The sequence below is a fragment of the Callorhinus ursinus genome, unplaced genomic scaffold (genome assembly GCF_003265705.2).
Source record: "Callorhinus ursinus isolate GAN/ISIS: 27379988/994484 unplaced genomic scaffold, GSC_fseal_2.0 scaffold46, whole genome shotgun sequence".
NCBI classification, from domain to species: Eukaryota; Metazoa; Chordata; class Mammalia; order Carnivora; family Otariidae; genus Callorhinus; species Callorhinus ursinus.
The window spans coordinates 11,633,876-11,650,409 of record NW_027397108.1 but is presented as its reverse complement, the minus strand read 5'-3'; the positions used below and the strand labels follow the sequence as shown (position 1 = coordinate 11,650,409).

The following is a 16,534-nucleotide window of genomic DNA, read 5'->3' as shown; positions in this document are numbered from 1 at the left end:
TGCCCTGTGCTGTGATCTGTGTTGCACCTGAAGAGGAGAAAGCAGGCAGCATCTGCCAGGGAAGGAGGGACCCCTGGCAAACCTGAGTTACCACCGAGGCAGGTGGTTTGGGCCCAGCCATCCCAGGGGCCAGTTAAGGGAGCAGTGTGCAGGGGAAAGGCTCTGAGGGGACAGCAACAGCAGTGGGTGTTTATTGGGTGCTCTGCAGGCCTGTCTGCCCAGGAATTCCATGAGGAACTGAGGCGGGAGCAGGGGAAGCACCTTCTCTAGGCTACATCTCATGATGGCAGAACTGGGTTTGAGCTCAGCAAGCCAACTCAAGAGGCCAACGGGCACCTGCAGTCAAGACCCCACAGTTGGGTGCTGAGCCCAGTGGGCTGGGGCAGGCCAACCCGGACCCCTGGGACAGCTGTTGTCTCTGGAGCTTTTGTGGCCTGTGGTCCTCTGCCTGTCAGTGCCCCCAGAGCAGACAAGCCAGCACCCGCCCCACACCTTGCCTTTGTCTCCCCACCCTTGGCCCCCCTGACATTCTGCTTATGCTCTTGTAAGTGTAGAGTTCTGAGTCACCCAGACCTGTATGAGAACACCAGCCACCATGGAGCCTTGGGAAGAAGAGGTAACATCCATGGTTCAGTCCTTGGCATTGACGTCTCAAGGATAGGATTTTAAAGGCCGCTGCATAGAGCAGATGGAGGATGAAGGTGTGTCTTCAGCGAAGCCTGATAGTGGAAGTACCTGCTGGCTTGGTGCTGGGGACCACACCTCTGGGGATGGGCCCCATACGGGCTGTCTCCTTGGCACCCTGTTCCAGGCGCTGCAGTCAGACAGGCTGAGCCCATGACTCTGAGTCCATGGTTCCTCCATAAAATGGATGAATAATCCACTCTTCCCACTGGAAATCCTGCAAATCAACAAGAAAAAGGCAGCAGTCCCAAATAGAAAAATAGCAAAGGCTATAAACAGATTGTCTACAGAGGAGGAAGGTTTTTCTGTTTGTAGATGTATTTATTTATTAGAGAGAGAGCATGCACGAGCAGGGAGGGGGCAGAGAGAGAGGGGGAGAATCTCAAGCAGAGCAGGGAGCCCGACACAGGGCTCAATCTCACAAACCTGAGACCACGATCTGAGCCAAAATCAAGAGTCAGACACTTAACCAACTGCACCAGCCAGGCGCTGCCAGAGGAGAAAGTTTTAAAAAACTAATTAGCACAAGAAGTGTTCAAAACTTTAAAAATCAATAAATGCAAATTAACACTGTAACAAGGTAGAATTTCATGTGCACTATACTGGTAAAATCCAAAAGCTAGGCAAAGCTGAGCATGGTGGTGTGCAGAAGCTGGAAACCATACGCGGGGCGGGGCGGGGGGGGGGCAGTTTCAGCAGATTCAAGAACTAGCTGCAGTCCTGGGCCAACGCAAATGCCAAATGACCCTCCGACCTTACGACCAGGTCATAAGAGGACATGTACGCAGATGGAGTCAGGCAATGTGGTATCCATCCCCAGGAGGGTCGAGGTGGAATGTGGTAAATGCACATGGTCCCACATCGATTGCTGTGTAACCAACCACCCCACCTCACCGGCTTAAATACAACAGTAGTCATTTACTTTGCTCATGAATCTTCCCGTTGGGCAGGGTTCCTTGGGGACGGCCCATCTCTGCACCCCCAGCATCAGCTAGGTCAGCTTCCAGGTTGGGTGACCCAGTGTCAGGGATTGGAATCACCTAGAGCTTTGTCTATGCGTCTGCAGTGGATGCTTGTCAGCTAGGACCTCAGTCAGGACTCACAACCACATTCTCAGACAGAACCATGTGAGGCCTGCGTTAGTTTCCTCTGGCCACCATAAACAATGCCACAAACTGAGTCAAGTAAAAAACTAGAAATGTACTAAAGTTCTGCAGGCTAGAATCTGAATTCAGGATGCTGATGGGACCATACTCCCTCAAAGTACTAGAGCAGAATCCTTGCTTGCCTCCAGCTTCCTGCTCCTACAATCCTTGGCTGGTAGCTGTAAGCAGAGCCCCACTCTCTGCCTCCATCACCATAGGCCTTCTCCCCTACATGCTGTGCCTAAACTTCTCTCTTCTTATAACATCAGTCGTATTGGATTTAGGGCCCATCCTAATTCAGCATGATTTCATCCTAGCTTGATTATATCTGCAAAGAACATGTTTCCAAATAAGCTCACATTCCCAGGTTCTAGGTGGACATGGACCTGGGGGGACATTATTCAACTCAGTGCAAAGTCTCTCCATGTGGCCGCCGGCTCCCCCACAACATGATGGCTAGACTCCAAGAGCAAACAACTCAAGACAACAAGGTGTTTTAATGACTTAACCTGGGAAGCCAAACAATGTCACCTCCATTCTATGGGTGCAAGCAGGTGCAAAGACCCGCCCAGTTTCAAGTGTCATACTGAGAAGAACCACACGTGCCGTAGAGTAGCAAGCAACGGTTGAGAGCAATTGCCTGGAGTCACACACAGCAACAGGACTGAGTGCAGAATCAAAGCAACAGAACCCCATCTACTTCAAGTGGAAGAGCAGGGGCTCTGCAGCGAGGCTGCGGATTCACCACACCGCAACAGCTGTCTTGGGGTTGGGGCTATGGCCATGGACGGATGCAATTCAGAGGCCTCGCATCTGAAGACCACGATGAATTCAGTGGTGAACTGAAGGGAGTGGTTAAGCTCCACCCTTCCGCACACAAGCCGGAGAAGACCAGAAGTTAACTGTCCCCTCATGGCTGGTGTGGCCCTAGGGCTGGGTTCAGTACCTGTAAGTGAATCGCCTCTATGTTGAGTGGTGGCCAGCAAAATGTCTCAAGGAGATCCCCAGCTTGATTCCAGTATTTTTCTAAAAGTCCCATTTGAAGTATGTGAAGACGCACCTGCAGGGTACTGCCAGGTGAAGGCTCTTATTAAGAGAAAAATCTTTCCCCAGGCAGGTCCCATCTCAACAAAGTGGTCTGGAGAGGTGAGGGGCCCAGAAATCAAGGGGCAGAGCCTGCTCAGGGAGGAAGGTCTACAGAAGACCTTCCTTGCATTGAGCTGGGGCCCCAAGGGCTAAATCTCTCCCAACCCTCCTCCGCCCAAGTGGCTTTAGCGCACGGGTCAGGCGCCCGGAAACGAGGCTGGCTTAGTTAGGGAGGGGCCTTCACCCCGCCTCCGGGACCCCCAGATGCTGCTCTCAGGGACCAGGAAGCTGAGCCCACAGAAAGACTGAGGCCGCCCCACCCACCTGAGGCTGCTGTTCAACCACGCAGAAACGCACCTCCCTGGGCTCACGGTGAGCTCTGGGCCCGGGTCGGGGCGCACTAGGAGCACCCGCTTCCGCCGCGGCGGGCGCTGCCGGGGCCTAGCTCAGAGGAAGGGGCTGCTCGCACGCACCGTTCCTCGTGCACCCGCCCAGGATCCGCCGCGAGCCGCCGGGCTGTCGCGGGGAGGCAGAAGATCGGAGGCAGGTGCTCAGCCGGGAGGCACGAGGCCCCGCCCCCAGCCCGGCCCCACCCGGGTGAGCCGAGGGGGCGGTGCCCGGCGGAAGCCCCGCCCCGAGCGTCACGGCCGAGGCCAGTGGGCAGAGCCGCTGGCGGCGGAAGAGCACGGCTGCGGGACGAGTCCGAGCGGAGAGGTGGCCAATTGGGCCCCGCTGGGGACCGACAGGTAGAGCGGTCCCTCGCGGGGCCCACAGCACAATCTGGTGGGCGAGGTGGGGGTCTGTCTTCGGCGGGGGGGACACAGCTGGCGGGGCGGGTCTCCAGGGAAGCGGGATGCTGTAGATACTGGGGGCCGCTCAGCTGGCGAGGTCGCCGGGCTGTAGGGGGACATGTGGACACTGGGGGAGGCTCGGGGGGGGGCGCACAGCCGGCGGGGACCGGGTCACCAGGCCGGAGGGGGATCTGTGGACGCTGGGTGGGGGCTCGGGGGGCCGCACAGCCGGCGGGGAGGGATCTCTGGTTCCTGACACCGTACCCCCGCCCGCCAGAATGGGCAGCAGCTCGCTGTCCGAGGACTACCGCCTGTGCCTGGAGCGTGAGCTGCGGCGTGGCCGCGCGGGCGTGTGCGGGGACCCATCGCTGCGCGCGGTGCTGTGGCAGATCCTGGTGGAAGACTTCGACTTGCACGGGGCGCTGCAGGACGACGCGCTGGCGCTGCTCACCGACGGCCTGTGGGGCCGCGCCGACCTGGCCCCCGCGCTGCGCGGCCTGGCCCGCGCCTTCGAGCTGCTGGAGCTGGCGGCTGTGCACCTGTACCTGCTGCCCTGGAGGAAGGAGTTCTCCACCATCAAGGTAGGGCGCTGGGCCGAGGGGGTGCCCCCGCTCAGGCTGCTGGGTACCGTGGGGCAGAGGGTACCATTGAACAAGGGATTTCATGTGTCTTCAGAGCCGGGTGGCCCTCCAGGGCTCAGAGGGGATTTGGGGCGCTTTGGGGCAGCTCTTGGCCAAGGTGTCCCCCGCCCCCCGCCACATACACTCCCAGGGCAGAGGCCACCCACCCTGGGTGCCTGCCTCCTGGGGAGATCCTTGCTCCTCAAAGCTTGAATCACTGCCCTCCCCCAAAGTGGCCTCACAGCCCCGGTAGCACAGAAATCCTAGGACAGGTGCATGGGAGGGACTTGAGGTTCCATGGTCACCCTAATCCTTCCGTGATCCCATTTATAGAAGAGGAGGTTGGGTGGGTGTACCCCTGTGAAGTGGGAAGGGGCTGGAGGCCCTGCATACTCTGGGGTCTGCACTGATCGCCCCTGTGGGTGAGCTGCTGGCCTGCAGGAGGGGGCAGGCCTACTTGGCCCTCAAAGCTAATTTGGAAGAGTAGGAAGGTGCTGATGTCATTGGGCACGTGGGCGAGTCCACCTCCACTGGTTGCCATGACAGCAGCAGCCTCTCTCTCTCTCTCTCTCTCTCTCTCTCTCTCTCTCTCTCTCTCTCCCCCTCTCTCCCCCACCCCTTTCCCTCTCCCTCTCACCCCACCCTCCTCTCCTCCACTCCCCTTTCTCTCTCAAGAGGTGAGCTCTGGAGCCTATTGCTTCATGGGGACACCTGCTGGTCAGAGGTTCTAAGACATTTTAATTCAGAGAACAGGGCGGGAGGCACCCTCAAGCGCCAGCCCCATGGGAAGCCAAGAACGGAGCAGACAGGCCTGCCCTTGAGGTGCTTCTGGGCTTCAGTGTTGGGCAGACCTGGTTGGGATCTGGCTCTGCTTCCTCCTGGGCTGTGTGGCTTTGTGCAAGTTACCTAATCTCTCTGAATCCATGTCCTCAGCGGTGGAACAGACCCAAGAATAGTGCAGTCCAAGGTCTGTTGTGAGGGGTGAAGCCAAAACCCTGAATACAGTGCCCGCCCACGGCAGCGCTCCGTCTGTGGGCGGGATGCTGACAGGATCCCAGAGCTCTGGGATTTTAGAACTGGGAGAGACACAGCACCATCATTCTGAAGCTCTTCCAGTTCCTCACAGGACTGCAGCCTAGAAAACACTTTCCCATCTAGCACTCCCGGGCTCTCAGCCCAGATGCACGTTAGAGCCTCCGAAAAATACAGATGTTTCATCTATGTGGTGGAACGCTACACAGTTGGAAAAAATGAATGGCTAAGCCTCTGTCCCAATGGGGAAGGCTCTCCAGAACAGGACGTGGGAAGGTGGAGTTCAGAACAACCTGTCAGGAGAGCAGATAAGCACCCCTGTTTGTGTTTGCTGACCAAATCTCAGCAAAGCCCCAGGGGGGACAGGAGGTGGAGACCCCAAGGGAAGTGAGTTGTTTTTTTTTTTTAAGATTTTGAGAGTGAGCGAGGGAGCAGGCGGGGGGTGGGGAGAGGAGACAGAAGCAGACTCCCCGCCGAGCAGGGAGCCCGATGTGGGACTCCAAAGGGGACCTGAGCTCAACTGACTGTGCCACCCCGCTGCCACAAAGTGCGATTTCCTGACGTGGAGGCTCGTTATTTTGTTCTGCCCCAGCCATGGAGATGGGTGTGCCGGGGTGGGTCGGAGCGTGTGGCTGAGCAGCCCCTCTGAAGGGAGTGCCAGCACAGCCTGGTTCTGGGGGGAGGCCAGGGCCCAGAGGAGATCGAGCGTGGGTCAGGCTACTGCTGACCAGGATCCTCCTCTGCAGACCTTTTCAGGGGGCTATGTGCACGTGCTGAAGGGCGCCCTCTCGGAGGACCTCCTCCTCCAGAGCTTCCAGAAGATGGGTTACGTGCCCAGGGACAACCACCGCCTCATGATGGCTGCCCCACCACCCGCCTGCCAGCTGGTGCAAGTGGCCCTGGGCTGCTTCGCCCTCCGGCTGGAGTGTGAGATCCTGGGCGAGGTGCTGGCGCAGCTGGGCACCAGCGTGCTGCCAGCCGAGGAGCTGCTGCAGGCTCGGCGGGCCAGCGCAGACGTGGCCTCCTGCGTGGCCTGGCTGCAGCAGCGGCTGGCCCGGGAAGAGGAGCCGCCGCCTCTGCCCCCCCGGGGCTCCCCGACGGTCTACCAGACCCCGCTGGACCTCTACCGGGACCTGCAGGAGGACGAAGGCTCAGAGGAGGCCAGCCTGTACGGTGGGCCCTCGCCGGGCCCCGACTCCCCGCCCCCAGAGCTGGCCTGCCGACCGCTGCTCTGGGAACAGAGCGCCAAACTGTGGGGGGCCAGGGGTGCGGCCTGGGAGCCCCTAGAGGAGGCTGAGGTGCTGCCCCAGGCCAGCAGCCCACCCTATGGGGCCCTGGAGGAGGAGCGGGAGCGCGAGCCCGCGGCCTTCTCCTTCCTGACCCTGCGGAGAGAGCTGCTGAGTCAGCCTGGAGACTCGGCTGCCCCCAGAGCCCCAGGGAGCCCCGGGCAGGCCAGCGCCCAGACCCCCGGCTACCAGGCACACAGCTGCCTAGCTCCTGGGGCCCTGCCCGCCCTCTGCTGTGATACCTGTCACCAGCTGCACGCGCCCCACTGTGCCGCCCTGCCCACCTGCCGAGCTGGCCACGCGCTTCGCCCGCTGCTCAGCGAGGGCCAGCGGCGCCTGTGGCTGCAGCGTGCACAGCTGGACACCCTGCTCTATGACGGACCCGGGGCCCAGCCTTAGGCCCAGCCAGGCCCTGCCTCAGGGCCTTCCCGAGGCCGTTTCTGTGGTGCTTCTCTGGGCCTCAGCACTCCTCGGGCCTAAGCCCCCAGCCACTCTGCGCCCGGGGGACTCCTGGGCACAGCGAGGTGGGGCATCGGGCTTCACAAGGCAGAAGGTGGGGTCCTTCCTTCCATGGGAGGCTCCTGCATTGGCCTGGCCGCCTCCCTACCCCCTGCACCCAGCATCCAGGCCCGTGTCCAAACGTGCTGGGTGGAGGAGTCTCACCACCAAGCCTATGCCCAACGAAGGGTCCTCTCCCTTCGCTTTCGCTCCTTGCCCCATCCCACTGTAGGGCCCACCACTCAGGCCGTGGACCTGAGCCCTACAGTTGTCCTTCAGAACACTGCTTCCCTCCAAGTGTCCAGGGGAGAGTCTCTTCACAGGGGTGTCCCTGGGGGCCACTGAGCAGCACCGTGACTAGTCTGGGGGCTCTGCCAGGTACATGGCTGACCTAGCCCCTTGCCTAGAGGAGTCATAAGCCAGTGCTGAATGAGCTGAGGGCTGGCTCGAGACCAGCTGGGCCGGGAAGTGTGGTCCCCAGGTGGAGAAGAAAGGACCTGATCTCAGAGCAGAGTGAGGAGGCTCCCCAGACGCCCAGAGCATAGGCGGCAGGAGGAAGGACACAGGCAGCTAGTGGGGCCTGGATAGGCTGTGTCACTCCCCTCGTGGGCAGAGTGTGGGCTTCTGAGCAGTCAGCACCCCACGAGCCACCCTGCTATTGGCTTTCTGCTGCATGGGCTCTGGAAGGCAGGGCGGGAGGCCGTGCAGGCTTCGCACCTGAGAATGCTCCCTGAGTCCAGTGGTAAGGGTGTGGCCGAGCTCTTGAGCAGCCGCCTGCTAAGGCAGACTCTCAAGGCCAAGGCAGGCAGGCAGAGCCCCCTCCCCTGGGAAGTACTCAGCCACAGGATTAGAGGGGACGGGCGCCTGTCTTCTGTGCTAGCCCCTCCTCACCGGGCGCTCCGCCCCCGTGTCTACCCCACCTCCCCTCCCTAGCACTCGGAGAACCACCCTCATGTCCCATGAATCAGAATATTAAAGTTCATTAAAGGACACTGAACCTGCTCATACCTGTGAGAAAACCTTTTATCTCTCTGACTCATGCCCCTTCCCCTCTGGGCCTCAGTGTGGGGCAGGACGACAGTCCATCAGGTGGGATGCGACCCACAGCCGACCTCTCCTTCCCATTCTGAGTGTGTCAGCCCTGCCGGTTGGGGGGGGGGGCACACACCACGGCCCCTCCCTGCCCTGGACAGACCCTGGTGATCAGGAGGGGGCACAAGCAACCATGTGGGGTCTACGCATCCCAAGCCAGCAACACCCCCTGAACCGGGCCCAGCAGGCGTTTCCTCCATGGAAGGGAGGGTCCCAAGCTTTTACCAGCTGAGGGCGTGGCAACGTGTGCTGAATGAGGTCCTGCCCCTTCAGGGTACACCCACCCTGCATCATCCCCACGTCCACTCTCTGCTCTTCTGGGGAAGGGGTGTGATCAGCCAGAGCAGCGGGTCGGTCTCCGCGGGAGGACGAGCTGGGTCCCAGCAGCACCGTGAGCCTCAACTGCAGAGTCCCCATTCCATTGCTGTCCATCGTAGACGTGCCAGCCCGGCGGGGGGCTGTCAGGGTTTACAGCGCTTGCCCTGGCCCTCAGACGTGGCTGGGATGGCCCGCTTGTTGCGGTGGTGGGGGAAGGTGGGCATGAGCTCCGGCTCACAGGCTGCGGGGAGGAGTACCTTTGGGTCTGAGAACCCCACTGTGCATCCGTGTCGGGCCCAGGGGTCGCGTCTCCCTCTGCCCCCCTCAGACAACAGTCTGTGTGGCCAACGAGCACCCACGTGGGCTTCAGCATGCAGCCCCTGCTCCAGCCGGAAAGGCCTGTGCCAGGAGCCCACCCCACCACCCCCAGGGGCTCGAGGAGCTGTGGGAGGCCGTGCCCCGACACCCCCACCCTGGACAGAAAAGGCCACAAGACAAGCGCCCTGCGGGGCTCGGTGGGAGACTCACGCAGGGGCTTCTCCTTGAAGTACGAGCTCTCCAGGCCATCTCTGGCCGTTGCCCTGGACAGGAGGCCTCCGTGTTAACAGGATGGAGGCTGCTTTCCCGCACACCCACCCAGCTCCCCAGCCTCTGGTTCAAATTTCCTGACAGCAAAAGGCAAGTGGCCAGCAGGGGGTCTGGGGCCCAAAAACAGATGGGAAACTCAGAGTGGGCTCCATGACCTGGGTGGGCAGGGACCACCCACACTGGGAGCCTGGGCCTCCGCATCTGTCTGGGGAGGGGGGCATCTCTGCGGCAGCATGGCCAGAGTTCTGAAAACCCCCTTTCGAGGGCTCGGGTTTGAGGCCAGGTCAGCACCTTTTCTTGGGGTCATACATGAAGAGGAAGTTCAGCAGGCGCAGGCCAGCCTCCGAGAGCCACGGGAACTTGTGTTTGAGGTTGTTGTATGGCTGCTTCCTCAGGCTGTACTGACCCACCAGAGGCAGCCTGGAGAAGCCCTGCAGGGAGGAGGAGTTGAGCATGGGGGCTGGCCCGGGCAGGGGGCAGAGGGGGGCGGATGAGGGCAGAGGATGAGGGCAGAGGCCGGGCACTCACTGGCCAGATGTTCTCACTGGGCGTCCCCAGCAGCTGCACAATCAGGTCCACCTGGTGGATCTCGGATGTGCCGGGGAGAAGGGGCTTGTGGGCCAGCAGCTCGGCCAGGATGCAGCCCATGGCCCTGCAGAGGAGAGCAGGCCTTACCTCACGCACCTGCCCCCTGCTGCCACACACCTCTGCTGAGGCTAAGTGCTGGGGTCAGGACAGGGTGGAGCTTGGGAGAAGATCAAGATGGGACGTGACCCCGTCCCAGATGGCCTCTCTGGGTGACCACGAGGGCAGGGCCTTTCTTCTGTGGAAGCTACGTCCTCATGCTTCCTCTTAGGGATCCCAGGCTTCGGCCCTCCCCCTCCCCCTGGGGGCTGGGAGGCTGACAAAGACCCCAGCCCTGCTCCTGCCCCTGCGCGCCCCCATGGGACCCACCCCAGCCCTTCCCCCAGGCCCCAGGAGCCGCATTCATTTCTCACCACATGTCGATGCTGGTGGTCTGCGTGGTGGTTCCCAAAAGCAGTTCGGGGGCTCGGTACCTACAAACACAGGTACTCCCCCTCGTACCCTGCAGTGAAGCCTGGGCCTCCACCAGCCTTCCTGACAGCCTGAGGCAGCCCAGGCTCCAGACTGCCAACCCCAACTCAGACCACCTTGTCCTCCCGGCCCACAATCGTGGGTGACGCACATAGTAACACCAACTTTGCGGGGCGGCTCCTAGGACTCTGCCTTCAGCCCAGTCTACAGACACGGCTGGCTGACGCATGGCAGAAGACCTACGATTTCCTATCATTAACCACAGCCCTGCTCTGCTTCTTCTTGAAAACGTGTGTGAGAAAAACTACAGAAAGCTAAATAAACCTGCCCCACCCCACAGACAGAAGTCTGTGGAGCGACCTCTCCTTCCTGAGAGGGCTCAGAACCAAGCAGGGCAGCCCCCCCCGCCGTGCTGTCCTCCGGCCCTCCGACAGCCCTGCTGTCTCAGGAAGCTGTCCTAGACCCCCACCCTCTAGGAGTGTGTGTGGCCCTGTGTAGCTTCAAGACCCTCAGGGTCCTTCTGCTGCTTCAGCATGATCAACCCCCACACTTCCTCCACCAGGCACACTCATCCTGAGTGACTCACCAGAGTGTGACCACCTTGGGGGTCATGGGTTTCACTGGGATGCCATAGGCCCGGGCCAGGCCGAAATCCGCTGTGACAAAGGCGGAAAGGCAGCGTGTCACCCAGCAGGGGCTAAGAAGCTGCCGTGTGCGAACCAGCTCTTAGCCCCCAGGGAGCTGGCAGGCACTGACCTGCTCCCCCGCCCCCAGGGGCACTCAGAGACACCCGCCAAGCGCCGGCACCCAGCACCCACCTGTCTTCACACAGCCCTTATCGGTCATGAGCAAGTTGGACACCTTCAGGTCCCTGGGACAGAAAGGGAACATCGGTGATTCCCAGGACGTGAGCCCCACGGGGCAACTAGGTTGTCACCGTCACAGGCAGACTCAGAACGCTTTCCTACACATCCCCTGTTGGAACTTTTTTTTTTTTAAGATTTTATTTATTTGACAGAGAGAGACACAGTGAGAGAGGGAACACAAGCAGGGGGAGTGGGAGAGGGAGAAGCAGGCTTCCCGTGGAGCAGGGAGCCCGATGCGGGGCTGGATCCCAGGACCCTGGGATCACGACCTGAGCCGAAGGCGGACACTTAACCACTGAGCCACCCAGGTGCCCCTTGTTGGAACTTTTTAAACACAGCAAAGGGTAGGCAGCTGAGTGTACCAGTTCTCAGTACCTTTCTCAGGCCTAACACCCAGTCTTGTGCCCATTCCCCACCCAGGGCTGTACCAGCTGCCCCAAGACACGAGAAGCCGCTGCTTTGCACAGTCCTGCCCTGAGCCTGGAAGGTCCCCCACTTTCCTTGTGTCTGTGATGAGACTGCAGGACTTCTCAGAGCTTTGTCAGCTCCAAAGCAGGTGCTGTGGGGCCTGGATCCTGCCCCAAGGAACAGTTAGAGAACTGCATGGAGGCCAGGTCAGTTCTTCTCTAGGGGTTAGGACTGGCAGTCACCCTTCCCATGCGTCACGAACCTGCACTCCAGACAAATGTCCTCCAGGATCATGCCATCCCCACCTCCCCACTTGGGGCCCCTCCTACCTGTGGATGATGAAGTTCTGGTGCAAATACTGAAGGCCTCGGAGCACTTGCAGCACAATGCACTTGACCTACGCAAAGGGCAGGATGCATCAGTTAGATGTGCCACACAAGGACCTGGGACGGTGCCTCACTCCAGGCCCCCCAGGCTCACACCTGGGCCTCAGAGAAGGGTGTCGGCATGTTCTCCAGAAGGCTGGCCAGATCTTGCTCACAATAACCCATCACCAGAAAGATGCTGGAAGGAAAAGGGGAAGACACAGGGCACCTCCCACGTCCTCCCAGGTAGGCCAAAGGATTCTCCTGGGGTTGCAGGAGGGATGAACTCCATTTGGGGGGAGCACAGGGAGGGGGTTAGGAAAGGCAGGCTCAGCAGGGCCCAGTGCAGACGACCAGCAGACTGCATACCTCTCCAGGTGGTTCCCCACAACCACTTCCTTTAGCTCCACGATATTCGGATGGCGAAGGCGAAGGAGCAGTGTGATCTCTCGAAGGCTGCTGATGGGGACCCCTGCAGCCAGACAGCCTCCTCAGTGAGCCCCACCCCTACCCCTGCAGGGCTCTGCCCACAACCTCAGGGAGAATCAAGGTCACCTAAACATGCACCTTTTTTTTTCTTTAAAGATTTTATTTATTTGACAGAGAGAGAGAGAGAGAGAGAGGGAGAGAGGGAGAGAGAGCACAAGTAGGCAGACAGGCAGGCAGAGGGAGACGGAGAAGCAGACTCTCTGCTGAGCACAGAGCCCGCTGCAGGACTCGATCCCAGGACGCTGGGATTATGACCTGAACCAAAGGCAGACGCTTAACTGACTGAGCCGCCCAGGCGCCCCCTGAACGTGCACCTTTAACTCTTCCTTCATGCAACGATGCAAGGCAGCAACTCTCTGTATGGACCACTGTATAGGACAGGTGTCACCCAGGTCCAGAGTGAGCACAGCAAGGCCCTGCCTCCACGGGCAGCCAGGGAGGGGCTGGGGGTAGAAATCAGGGGTGTGTGGAGCACAGGGGCTACCAGCCTGCTGTTAGGCAGGGAGGGCTGGGTGGAGGGTGACGGCTGCGCTGAGACAGAAGGGAGGGCAGTACCAGACAGAGGAAGAAGGTAAACGGCATGGGGTTCAGGGGACCTAAGGCCTAGAGGAGAGGGGTGAGGGCGAGGGGCTGGGGAAGGACAGGACAGGCAGCGCCCCAGAGACAGGTCTGCTGTAACCCTCATGAAGATGCTCTCAGCACGAGGGCTTCGGGCCGGAGGAAGCCTCAGAGCACTGGCCCCGTTCTGCCCCTCCCACGTGAGCTCACCATCCTTCTCCTTGTCCATCCGCACCTTCTTCAGGGCAACAACCTCATCCGTCTGCGTGTCCCGGGCCCGGTCTGGAATGAAGACTCACCCGTGATGGAGTCTGACTTAATCCTGCGTCACACACCCTTGTGCCGTACAGGGGCCTCGTTCTGAACTCTGGGGGTCCCTCTCTCTTCTTCTTTAACTCGATGCCCAGTGACACTGGGTCCCAGCTGTGCCAGCAGCAGCCCCAGCCCCACTAGACACACGCTCTCTGGGGAATCCTCTCGACTGAGCTGGGTACAGGGTGCTAGCTGCACCAAGCTCCCTCTAAGTTTTCCTCCTTAGAGTCAGGATGCAGGTCATCGCTTTGCCTTCTGTTTACTACGTTCTAGCAACAAATAAGATACTTTATCTAGAAAAAAAAAAACCCTCATTTTGCGCAAAGGAGGCTCTTCAAGGCACTAGTGTGCGAAGCTTCCAAACCCTTCTCAGTCTGATGCACACCAATGTCACAGCTGCCACCCGCTGAAGCCCCGGCTGCTTTTGGAAGTTCTAGGTTCTGCTGTAACAGCTCCCTCCGCTTGTAACCACACTGGCAATCTGATGCTTACACCGATGGTAATTACACCACGGATTAGAGTTCACTTGTATAACTTCTGCCCTGGTTATAAAGCCATGGGTGTTTCCCTCCTTCCAGCCCTGACACAGCTACTGCTGGGACAGTCCCCCACGCCCGAGGGCTTCCATCTTGGCCACTCACACACAATGCCATAGGTGCCTTCCCCGATACGGTTCAGCTTCTCAAATTCCTTCACGCTCCGACACCGTCCCAGCTGAAAGGTAGAGGTGCTGGTAGTGCAGGGCTTGGGCAGCTAATGGAACAACTAAAGATAGATACTTCACGCTTAATTTGTACAAAGGAGCTCACTCACGTTGTGTTCACCAAACAAGGATAACCACACACTCGGGCTTTCAGATGAGAAAAGAGGGATGATGCTACTGGGTCACAGACACTTTGAACACAGTATCACAGACAGCCTGTTCCCATCCAAGCCCATGGTCCAGATGTATGCTGTCCCCAAATGATAACCACTGGCCATATATGGTTAACATTACGGTAAAATTTCACTTCCTCAGCTGCCACGTGTGTCATGCTCCGTGTGGCTCATGGTAACCATACCGGATGAATCAGAAAGCCACCTTTTTTTTTTTCTAAGTAGGCTCCACGCCCAACATAAGACTTGAACTCACAACCCCAAGATCAAGAGTCCATAGGAAGAAACATTTTCACCCTCACAAGAAGACTACCGAGCAGCACCAGTCTAGATTATGCTCTGGAGATGGACAAAGCTTCTACCAAACACAGTGGAAATGCTTCTGTGGCAGAGACTGACTCCAACATCCACACAGTATTTCCTCCTTTGAGTAGGAAACACTGCCCAGTGGCACGTGGCTACCCAGCTGGTATTTCCCACCGTTGTATTTTGCAGCTAGGTATGTCTATGTCTATTTGACTAAATTTTGGCCAATGGGATGTGAGCAGAAAGGACAAGGGCTTCAAGGAAGGGACTTCCCCAGGGGTGCCTGGGTGGCTCAGTCGTTAAGCATCTGCCTTCAGCTCAGGTCATGATCCCAGGGTCCTGGGATGAAGCCCCGCATCGGGCTCCCTGTTCCGTGGAAAGCCTGCTTCTCCCTCTCCCACTCCCCCTGCTCGTGTTCCCTCTCCCACTGTCTCTCTCTCTCTCTCTCTCAAATAAATAAAATCTTTTTTTTAAAGATTTTATTTATATATTTGAGAGAGAGAGAGACAGAATGAGAGATAGAGAGCACGAGAGGGAAGAGGGTCAGAGGGAGAAGCAGGCTCCCCGCCGAGCAGGGAGCCCGTTGTGGGACTCGATCCTGGGACTCCAGGATCATGACCTGAGCCGAAGGCAGACGCTTAACCAACTGAGCCACCCAGGCGCCCTCAAATAAATAAAATCTTAAAAAAAGGGGGGGGAAGGGACTTCCTGATCAAAGAAAGTTGGTTGCCGCCCACTCTTTTTGCCTCTGAAGCAGGGTGGGATTTGGGTGAGGTGCAGGTAGATCTACAAGACAGATAACTTGAGTTTATGGCCCCACTTTGCGGAAAATAGCTGCCTCTCTCCGAAATGTTAGGGGAGCGAAAATTAAGAGAGAATTTTGAGCCAGCTCTACGCCCAGCACAGAGCCCGACATGGAGCTCCCTTTCACAACACTGAGATCATGACCTGAGCTGAAATCAAGAGCTGGATACTTGGGGCTCCTGGGTGACTCAGTTGGTTAAGCATCTGCCTTCGATTCAGACCACGATCTCAGGGTCCCGGGATCGAGTCCCACACTGGGCTCCCTGCTCAGCGGGGAGCCTGCTTCTCCCTCTCCATCTGTCCCTCCCCCTGTTCATGCGCTCTCTCTCTCTAATAAATAAATAAAATCTTAAAAAAAAAAAAAAAGCATTGGATGCTTAACTGACCGAGCCACCCAGGCTTCCCTCAAGTTCTGTACTTGAGCCACTGTATTTTGGGGTTCCAGTCGAAGCAGAGAGCCTGTACCCTAACATACCTTCATAATGCAGGACGTCTGTAGATGGACTGAATGAGCATGTCTCCTTGGGTCTAGGAAACACATGCAGCAAGGTTCAGATTCTAACAGCCTCTCCCTGGCCTTGCTGCCTCCCATCTTCTCCTCCGTCGGCCTCCATCTCCTTCCTTCCTACCGCTCGGGGAACCAGGTCAGAATCGCCTGGACTGAGCCCGTCCATGGTCTTGCCTCAGCCTGCTCTCCCAGTTCTTCCTCACATTCTCTCTCCAGGGGGAACTCCTGGTGCGGCCTATTCATACTGTTTCTCATCTCTGAGCCATTGCTCCTGACATCCTGGGTTGGCTTGCCCGGCCTCCTTGTCTCTGCATATGTCAAAATCTAGTCCAGCAGGAATTCCTTCTACAGAAACGTCCCCCCAGCTGAGCACAGTTCTTCCTCTGAAGCCCCGACACGTTCACAGCCTGCAGCACGGGCTCGTGGGTGCTCCGCTGGGCGTCGGAGCTCCCCTGTGAGGTTGCCCGTCGCGCACTGCAGCACCGGGAACGCAGGGAGCACCTGCTGCGTATCTGGGGGATGGCCACCGTGCCTTCAGGATCCTTACCGGCCTCTCAGGGCACCGGTTCCAACGCAAGCCAGCCACCGGAGTTCAGACAATCACTCCCCACCCCAAGCTTCGCTCTCCCCATCTTTGGACTACATGACGCCGACACGCGCAGAGCAAGACGCAAACGCAAGCTGCCGGCTCTCGGGCGGGGCGCCGCCCGGCCCATTCAAAGCCCAGCGGCAGAGCACGCCGGCAGTCTCCCCACGGGGAAATTCCCTAGAGCCCGGGGCCTGCTCTTGCAGAGGCTGCAGGCTGCTGGACAGCGCCGGGCCCCTGGACTACATGACGCCGACACG

General features: G+C 59.0%; 2 protein-coding genes and 1 long non-coding RNA gene across 12 annotated transcripts in view; 1 reads left to right on the top strand and 2 right to left on the bottom strand.

Moving 5' to 3' along the window:
• Positions 1-161: 161 nt before the first annotated feature.
• LOC112814799 (uncharacterized) lies at positions 162-3,404 on the bottom strand. The gene is made up of 3 exons (XR_003205871.2): positions 3,240-3,404; positions 736-901; positions 162-336 (listed from the first exon to the last, which is right to left on the bottom strand). It is a non-coding gene; the product is annotated as an uncharacterized lncRNA (long non-coding RNA).
• A 132-nt stretch (positions 3,405-3,536) lies between these two features.
• On the top strand, positions 3,537-8,144 carry SPATA2L (spermatogenesis associated 2 like). 3 transcript variants are annotated; one of them, XM_025860441.2, is made up of 3 exons: positions 3,537-3,661; positions 3,984-4,287; positions 6,105-8,144. In XM_025860441.2, exons 2-3 carry the CDS (start codon positions 3,985-3,987, stop codon positions 7,041-7,043), a joined length of 1,242 nt encoding a protein of 413 aa, XP_025716226.1. In that variant the 5' UTR covers positions 3,537-3,661; position 3,984; the 3' UTR covers positions 7,044-8,144. The 3 variants fall into 3 exon arrangements, with proteins under 3 accessions (XP_025716226.1, XP_073738536.1, XP_025716227.1); XM_073882435.1 differs by having other exon boundaries at positions 3,537-3,698; XM_025860442.2 differs by having other exon boundaries at positions 3,537-3,707.
• Positions 8,145-8,147: 3 nt separating this feature from the next.
• The window catches only part of CDK10 (cyclin dependent kinase 10), a 9,306-nt gene continuing 919 nt past the window's right edge, over positions 8,148-16,534 (bottom strand). For 2 of the 8 annotated variants that reach the window (XM_073882437.1, XM_025860445.2), the window contains exons 2-13: positions 13,836-13,908; positions 13,093-13,164; positions 12,205-12,307; positions 11,953-12,034; positions 11,800-11,867; positions 11,015-11,067; positions 10,783-10,852; positions 10,139-10,198; positions 9,669-9,792; positions 9,432-9,571; positions 9,081-9,133; positions 8,148-8,793 (exon numbers count right to left, since the gene is read on the bottom strand). In XM_073882437.1, the coding sequence (XP_073738538.1) occupies positions 8,696-8,793; positions 9,081-9,133; positions 9,432-9,571; positions 9,669-9,792; positions 10,139-10,198; positions 10,783-10,852; positions 11,015-11,067; positions 11,800-11,867; positions 11,953-12,034; positions 12,205-12,307; positions 13,093-13,111 (870 nt within the window). In that variant the 5' untranslated portion in view covers positions 13,112-13,164; positions 13,836-13,908 and the 3' untranslated portion in view covers positions 8,148-8,695. The other 6 variants (XM_025860446.2, XM_025860447.2, XM_025860448.2 and 3 more) reach the window with 6 other exon arrangements.